The 9,543-nt window shown below is 41.6% G+C and overlaps 1 protein-coding gene across 1 annotated transcript; it reads left to right on the forward strand.

Annotated features, from left to right (window-relative positions):
* Positions 1-4,355: 4,355 nt before the first annotated feature.
* Positions 4,356-5,264, forward strand: LOC148724530 (uncharacterized). Its single transcript, XM_088730227.1, has one exon. The coding sequence runs from the start codon at positions 4,356-4,358 to the stop codon at positions 5,262-5,264; it is 909 nt and encodes a 302-aa protein (XP_088586353.1).
* Positions 5,265-9,543: the final 4,279 nt, after the last annotated feature.

Consider the following 9,543-nt stretch of genomic DNA (forward strand, 5'->3'; position numbering starts at 1 on the left):
AGGACCGAATGGAATTCAAATTACAACGAGGGACAAGTAAGGTGAACTTTGAACTCGAAGAGAAGATGTTAGAGATCAAACAACAGAAGGCCGAAATTGAACACCGGAAATTACAAATTGAGACAGAACGACTTACCCTGGAGAAAGAAAAACTGAGGAAGAAATTAGAAGTTGATTCTAAACAAGGTACGAATCCTAACACTGTAAAATTACCTAAGCTTGACTTCAAGGAGTTTAGTGGAGGGCTCCTAAATTGGCAGGAATTCTGGGATTCCTTTAACTCAGCTATACATTCTAATCCATCTCTCAGTCCAGTAGAAAAAATGAATTACCTCAGAGCTCAGCTAGAAGGTGATGCTGCAGATGTTATCTCAGGTCTACCCCTGACTAATGCAAATTACGAACAGTCCATAAAATTGTTGAAGGAACGTTATGGACAAAATGAGGTCATCGTCAATGTTCATTATACTAGTCGTATGGATTTACCTGCCTCCTCAAGTCAAACATCAGCCCTACGTAAGAACTATGATCTCATTGAAAAACACCTTAGATCATTAGAAGCTCTTGGAGAAAATATTGAGAGTAAAATACTAGTGTCCCTGATAATGGCTAAACTACCCAAAGATGTTCTCATCCACCTGACTGAACAGAAAAATTATGATGATGAATGGACAGTGCAGCTACTCAGAGATCAGTTGCATAGGTACATTAGTAACAGAGAAAATGCAGATAGGCAAACTTCTTACAAAGTTGACTACAAAGGCTCGGTTGGAAACATGTGGTCTACATCACAAGTCACCCAGTTTGGTTCTAACACTACTACAGGTGCATTACTGTCTGAAACCAAACAACCGCAGAATCTCACAGGAAGAAGGAAAATGATTTGCCTTTATTGCAATGGACAACACTGGAGTGATGAGTGTCAAACTTTCCCGACTGTGACAGCTAGGAAAGAAAAGATCAAGGGGCACTGTTTTATCTGTCTCAAACAAGGTCACCAACAGAAAAATTGTACAGTGAAGAAGACGTGCGTTTATTGCAAACAAAGAAATCGTCACCACAGATGTCTCTGCATTAAGAAGTTTCCACTTGAGAAGTCCTCAGAAATGGCACATTCTGTTAGTGAACCCTTATCTGCTACTGTTGCTACAGAACATACCTTGCTGTCCTCTGACGAACAAGTGCTGATGCAAACTGCAACCGTGGAAGTAGAAAACTTGCAAAAATCAAGAAAAGTGACCACCAGATTGCTTCTAGACACAGGCAGCCAAAGGACCTACATCACCAACGAGCTAGCAGAAAAACTCCAGTTGCCAATCACAGGATCAGAAACACTAACTGTGTATACATTCAGTGCATCAAAACCCAGAGAGCTTCACACTCTGATCACTGAACTCCGGCTTTTAACAAAGGGTGGATCATCTCTGCATTTAAGAGTCAATGTTGTACCCACGATAACCGGTAACCTACAACGAACGTAATTCAACCCAGAGAAATTCAGTCACCTACTGAAGGATATCCCCCTTGCCGATTCAGTACCCTCAACTACAGAAACTGACAACATAGAACTGTTGCTAGGAAATGATTATTACTGTGATATTTTCTCTAGTGACATTGCAATGAAAGCAGTCAGTCCAGGATTAAACCTCATGGAATCCAAGTTGGGATGAATCCTAACAGGCAGAGTGAAATGTCATGATGACAAACCAGACAGCTCCATCTCAAGGCTGACCTACACGTCCAGTCCTATCAGTGTACATCTGAGTGCTCAGTCTGATGACAAGCAGCCATTACCTGCACAAAAGAAACAACTTGAAGAGTTTTGGAAGCTTGAGACCCTGGGCATCAGAGAGCCTGTACAAGAAAATGAAGATGACAAAGCTTTGCAAAAATTTAACGAAACAATCCGCTTTGAAGACGGACGATACCAAGTAACCTGGCCTTGGAAAGAGGAGTCTCCATTATTACCAACCAATTATGACCTGGCAATGGGAAGGTTGAGATTCCAAGTCAATAGACTGTCACGAAATGACAAACATCTCCAGAAATATGATGCCGTAATCCAGGACCAAGTGCAGAAGGGAATTGTGGAAGTCGTCCCAGATGAAGATTGTAAAAACACCTTGAAACATTACACTCCACATCACGAAATACTGACACCCGAGAAGACAACAACAAAACTTAGAATAGTGTTTGACGCCTCCGCAAAGTCCAGGAAGAGAAATCAAAGCCTAAACGAAAGCCTTCACCGTGGCCCTGTCATATTGGAGGATTTATGTGGCCTTCTCTTGATGTTCAGGCTTCACAAAGTGGCTCTAGTTGCAGATGTAGAGAAAGCATTCCTTCAAGTGGGTCTGCAACCTGATGATAGAGATGTAACAAGGTTCCTATGGTTAAAAGACCCTTCCAAGCCTACTGTTGAGAACAATGTTCAAATACTGAGATTCATCAGAGTCCCATTCGGTATGATATCCAGTCCATTTCTCTTGGCTGCAACGATCAAGAATCATCTAACCAAGGCTGGTACCCCCATCGCTCATCAGATAGCAGATAATATGTACGTAGACAACATGATTACAGGCGTTGAAACATCAACACAAGCAGAGGAGCTGTACGAAGAAGCCAAAACCCTCTTCCAATCTGCATCAATGAATCTTCGTGAGTGGGCTTCAAACTCCTCTGAATTTCTCCAGAACATCCCAGAATGTGATAGAACCAGTGCAGAAACCGTGAAAGTCCTAGAAACCTCCTGGAATTTGACTACAGATACCATTTTTATCAATGGATCTCATAATCTCTCCTCCAACGCGAACACCAAAAGGGAAGCATTACAGCCTGTCAGCAGAATTTACGACTCATTGGGCCTCTTTTCCCCAGGCACACTGAATGCAAAGCTGTTCATTCAGGAACTGTGGAAACAAGAAAAACATTGGGACGAGACATTCAGTCAGTCAAGTCAACAAGAATGGAACAAGATATATGAGGGCCTGACTCCATTGTCCTCACAGCCATTACCCAGATATGTTGGTGGAGAAGAACACAAACTATTCTACTTCACAGATGCTTCTGCCAAAGCCTATTCAGTACCAGTATACCTCTACTCTTCAGTAAATGGAAAAGCGACTGTCAAACTGGTAGTTTCGAAAGCAAGCGTCGCACCAGCCAAACAACTCAGCATTCCAAGGTTGGAGCTGCCAGGTGTTCTTATTGGAACGAGATGCCTGAACTATGTAACTCAGCAACTTCAGTTGTCCGTGGCAGATAGATTTCTGTGGACCGACTCACAGTGTGTACCTCACTGGATAACAACCTGTAAGCCGTTACCTGTGTTTGTTCAGAACCGACTTAGAGAGATTACCTCTCACAGGGACATCAATTTCGACTATGTGTCCACTTCACAAAATCCAGCCGATCTGTCTACCAGAGGTGTCTCAGCAGATGAACTTATCCAGAATAACTTGTGGTGGCATGGCCCATCGTGCTTAACTGATCATCCATCACAATGGCCGTCATGGAAGTCAATTCAATTTGACAGCAAGATGTCTGAACAGAATACCAAACAGTTTCCTTGCCCACGTGTTATGTATGAGACCACAAAACTGGCTGGAATACCAAGAGAGACCAGCAAAACATCACTCGATAAGTCAGTTGCGCCCTTTGGGATCAGCGAAAGAAATAACTCCTCGCTTACCAAACTACTTAGAGTGAGCGCTTGGGTCTTGTGGTTTATCCGAAAACTACAGAAGAAGAGCACAACCAAAGAACAGCTTACATCAGACGAAATAAGTCAAGCAAAGGTCATGTGGGGGAAGTATGTCCAAAAGAGTGCATTTACACCAGAAATCAATGCAGTCAAACAAAATTCAAGAAACAATCTGACGAACCAATTGGGCCTACAGTTGGATGAACACGGAGTACTAAGGTGCCATGGTAGATTAATCAGTGAAAACCTTCCAGAACATACTGCGTTCCCAAAACTCCATCCAAGGAACCATGACTTCACAAGCTTAGTCATCAACAGCTTCCATGAAAAGCTGATGCATGCAGGTGTATCTCACACTTTAGCGGCTACCAGAAGAGAGTTCTGGATTCCACAAGGAAGATCATCTGTACGAAGAGTTCTACCCAAATGCTTGAGATGTAGACGATATCAAGGAGGACCATACCGAATGCCCGCAATGGCTCTCTATCCATGATCACGAATAGAAGAATCTCCACTCTTCACATACACTGGTCTGGACTATCTTGGACCCTTGTATGTGAAAGTCAGTCAGCCATCAGCAACCCAAAAAGTCTGGTTGTGTCTGTATACTTGTTTAGCTGTTAGGGCTGTTCACTTAGAAGTCGTTTATGACATGACCGCTGAACAACTCTTGTTGTGCCTTAGAAGATTCATTGCCACACGTGGAAAACCAAGACAGATAATTTCCGACAATGCTTCCCAGTTCAAAGTAGTAAAGTCGACTGTTGAAGAAGCATGGCAACTCTCCATGACAAGTCCTGACACACAAAGTTACCTGGCCAACGAAGGCATAAAGTGGAGCTTCACCATTGAACTGGCCCCCTGGATGGGTGGTTCCTATGAAAGACTTATCGGTCTTGTGAAACAGTCCCTTCGAAAGAGTATTGGAAAGATTTGTCTTACTATAGTTCAACTGGAAACTGTTGTAAAGGAAGTCGAAGCAGCAATCGATTCCCGGCCATTAGTCCACGTAGGAGCTGACTTCAGCTCTGGATTCACACTCACCCCAGGAAATTTCCTCAGCCTTAACCCAAAAACAGGCGTTCCATGCCTAGCAGAAGAAGATCGACAGCAAGACCCAGATTTCCTTAGCAAATTGAGTTCTTCACAAAAACTCCTTGACATGTGGCGTAAGGGTCAGAAACATCTTGACACATTTTGGAACCTATGGTTCAACGACTATGTTCTGAGTTTACGTGAACGGACTCAGAACCACTTAAAAGCTCCCAGGACACAATCCTCAACCCAACTCACTAAAGGAGACGTTGTACTTCTGAAGGAAAACACGCCACGAGGTACCTGGAGGTTAGCCGTTGTGGAGGAACTAATTTCAAGTACAGACGGGAAAATCAGAGCCGCAACAATCCGAACAGCTACAGGAAAGTTGCTAAACCGTACGCTCAACTTCTTGTACCCCCTGGAATGTGCTGAACAACGAGAAAGCCCAATCCAGCCCAGCCGAAGTGAGGATGACCAGTATGATGCAAGCCACCAGAGAAGCAAACAAAAACTTACCACTTAGCGCCCAATCCGGAAGGCAGCTATTAAAGCAAGACAAGCTCTAAACAAACTATTGAACATTTGATCCTGATCGCAAATTGTTATCCGGTTTCTTAAATTTTTTTTGGCCATGATAACTCCATTTCGTTTTGTTGAAAAGATTTCCTTTAATCCCAAACATTGACAGTTAGAACTTCTCGGCTGGGGAGTGTCGCGGAGGGCCGAGCGACCACTCCACGAGAATTAGCGACCGCTCCTTTCAGACCATGTGCGAAAAGAAGGAGGATTTTATCCTCCCTGTAAATCGTTGTGTTCAGTTGAGAATAAAGAAAAATCGCGTTCGCGACACAAGCCGCAAGATCAAAGATGAGCTCAAAGCTAAGGAACTTAAACCTCCAATTGTCAACCAGAAAAACGTTGTATATCTCTTTAAGTGTGATCTGTGCGATACAGATTATGCCGGCTTTACAAGCCGACACCTACAGCAACGTGTGGAGGAACATAAACGATCGGTAGTCGGCAACCATGTAAGAGAACATGGAATCGAACCATGTGAAATCGCAAAGAACTTTAAGGTCCTGAGAAAATGCTCAAACAAGTTCGATTGTTTGATTTTCGAAATGCTTTTTATTCGGGACCTTAAGCCAAAAGTGAACAAAGAGAGCGATTCTATTCGCGCGAAGCTGTTTGCTTAACACTTCATATTAATTAATTTTCATCCTTTTCACCGCTTATCTACACTTTGTTCTTGCACTTTATTATTAGTTATCAGCTTTATTGTTTATATGTAAATACCTGGTTTTTACCTTCATTCTATTGTTTCAGAAATCGTATATATGCGGAAATTTACTCATGAACTCTAACTTGAAAATGACCGTGGAGCAATCGAAACGTCGTTCCTATTTTTTATCACTCGTTTTTATCACTAAATTATTATAACCATTACCAGTACGAATACCAATTCGAACTTTACGCGCCCTCAATTGAGCAGATTTTTATTCTCCTTTTCACTTTATCACATTTTTTTTTAATACAAGCGTAAACGACGAGTTGATTACATCCTTTTAATGATAGACGGGCGCGGTTCCTAAACTTTTACGGGTGTTCTCAGGGGTTGGTACAGAGTTGCCCGGCCATCAGCCCCATTACGCATATTACTCTGGGCACAACGAGTGGCGCTTGCATTTGAGACCCTTTAAAACTCGCCCCGAGTACTTTCCCGGTCATTTTGTGATCGACGAACTCGCCACCTTGGAAAGAAAGATGGAAAAGAGAGACTCCGCAAGTTGAACCATTGACAACCTTCGATCCAAAAAAGAACCATTTTGACCTATTCGAGATAAAAAGATTCATTGGCGGGTAAAAAATAACTTACTTATTTTCTCCGATTTGCAAACCTCAGTCGATGTCTTGCGAAGAGACCCACAACCGCTCACACTCATTCCTTCCCGTCTTGCTCACCGATGGGAGAATAATTCAATAGCTTCCCAAACCGTTCTAATTGAAAGAACGTCTTAGCACGCATTGAACCTCCTAAAAAAATTGAACTGTCGAAATCAAAAAACACTGTTTTCCTGATATTTTTAGATCTCCTGTGTAACTCCTTCGCTCCGACGAAGGGCTAACGTTCGAAACGTCAGCATTTATAATTGTTACGGTGGCCAATTTACCATTTCAACTTTGTTGATATATTCAAACTATTTCGTTACCCCCACCGACGCAGCCCCAAAAAGTTTCTTTAGAAACTATCAGCCTTAACTCCTTAAGGTGTTGATTTCAAAACGAAGAGACGAGCACACGAACTATTATTTTTCTTGGGTGGGGATAATCAGATGGAGAATTATACTGTATACTGTTTACAGCTTGTATAATGACAATTGACAAGCTGGTTGCTAGGAACCTTTCATCGGTCCTTAAACCTTGTGAATAACTTTTTTTTCTCTTTTACTAAGTGGCTGCTGGAGGTTCTGTTCTCCTTTCTCAAGCCAAAAATAACGAGCTCGTTATTCAGATGACAATCAGTTTTAAGCTGCTAGAGCGTACCCTCGTCGCTAATTCTATCTTTCTTTGAAGCTACATTGACGAAATAGGGTCAGCATTGTTTGAGAACGTCTGCTTTGTTTGATGGGAAAAAGTTGATTCACACCTTGAATGTAACCAATTGATATTCGTGAAAAATTGGGAGCAGAGGAACGAGTCCGGATAACTAAAAAACCCAGATAATCGAGGTTCGGCTACTGACCCTTCCCAACCTAACATCTGTAACAATATTCTCTGTACGCTTTCTTAGACGCTGACAAGGAAAATTTATTTAACAGTCAAAGTTTCGTAGCTTGGTGATCATTTACTTTATTCTCACGCTCTCAATAAATGATTAGTAGTAATATAGTAGAGACAGAAATTGGATGGTCATTCTTAGGGGTTTTAAGGTTTAAAAACTCAGCAGCAGTTTAGCGTAGTCTGTACTCTTATCCACAACGATATTTGTCATTACAGAGGTCAAAATGTTATCGACTTACGAGGCGTAGCCGAGTGAGTCCACAGCAGATTTGCCTTTTGACGTGTTCTCGACCACAATATCGACGTCAAGTAAAAGGCTTTTTTTCAGCGCGTGACCAGTGCGTGACACGTTGACGCGGGAAGCGTTGTCTGTATTCTTATCGACAACTGCAAATCAGATTGCGACATCACTGCTAACTAATAATTAAGGAGATGGCTTTTTTAAATAGTTTTATCGAATAAACCAGTAGGAAAAAAACATTTTGTGACAAGGATGACTATCAAATTTAATACAGCTTTGTAGCTGGGCACCTAATACAGACAGTATTACCATCACAACATCAATCACACAGTCTCCAGTTTTTCCCTAATGATTTTAACATCAGAAAAACACACATTTATGTTCCCGTGAGGCTTCTGAGCTAATCACTGCTAAAAAATTGAAAAGAATTGAAAAAATTGAAAATTGAAAAACGACATATGGATTGCCTAAACATTTCCTCTTTGGATAATATTTGCAAGAATCATTGTTTGTATCCTAACAAGTGGATTTCTGCTGTATTACTACCTTGGTATTCAACATCTAATCGGCCTCGCATTGTTTGTCTACGACCTAAAGGTTACAACGCATCCAAAGTCAAATACTACGCTAACTCAACTGCCACCTTCAACCAAGCTCGTCTTACTTTAAGTGGTGACATTGCTTCTAACCCTGGTCCTGAAATAAGTTTCTTATCGTCACAATTTGACTTTGGAGCAATTTCTCAACCGAAGGAAGATTTAATTATTCAAAACGAAGACTCTCAATATCATTACATTCCAACCATTGTTTCTACGCATCGACGACCCTCAAAGAAAATTTACTCAAGAAACATCAACAATGTCATCTCTATCACACGCGTTGGCCATCTACCGAGAACCAAATCCACCAGTAATTTTGCTTTCCTCAATGCACGTTCGATTGTTAAAAAATCAACTCATGCGATTTGGTCATCTCCCACCATTTAGACATCCTGGCCATAACAGAGACTTGGCTTAAAGGAACCGAGGATGACAACCATGTTATTAGTGACATCAACAACATTCTTCCGCATTTTAAACTCCACCACATACCAAGAAGGAATCGTAAGGGCGGCGGAGTCGCTTTGCTGATACGAGATGGTTATACCGTACTGCAAAATTCCATCATGAACACAAGCTCATTTGAGTACTTAGATGTGAGCATATCCAACAAAAGTGAGACATTCCGTTTAATTGTTCTCTATCGCCCTCCTCTGTGCAGAAAGAACAACACTGGAAATAGCTTTTTGCAAGAATTCTCATCTTTTCTTGAAGAACTTACATTATCAAGGCAGCCCATTATAATTGCCGCTGATTTTAACTACCATGTTGATGATCTATCAAATCCTGAAGCTGCCTCCTTTCTAAATCTCCTTGAGTCCACTGATCTAATTCAAAATGTATCTGGATCCACTCATCGCCTGGGCCACACATTGGACTTAATACTATCCCGTGAAGAGAATAATGTTATAACGGACGTTCGCATTCTATCAGCCGACAATATTTCAGATCATAATTTGGTTACTTGTAAGGTGAAATGTACAAAACCGAAACCTTCTACACTACATGTTAAACACAGAAACACCAAAAGGCTTGATTTAGCTAGTATGATCAAAGACATCGAAGAATCTAATCTCATTACCAATCCACAGTCTTGTGTAACTGAGCTGACTACACAATATAATACTAATCTCTCGTCTATCTTTGATCAACATGCTCCTGTCAACGAGAGATGGGTCACT

The sequence above is a fragment of the Stylophora pistillata genome, chromosome 8 (assembly GCF_964205215.1).
Source record: "Stylophora pistillata chromosome 8, jaStyPist1.2, whole genome shotgun sequence".
NCBI classification, from domain to species: Eukaryota; Metazoa; Cnidaria; class Anthozoa; order Scleractinia; family Pocilloporidae; genus Stylophora; species Stylophora pistillata.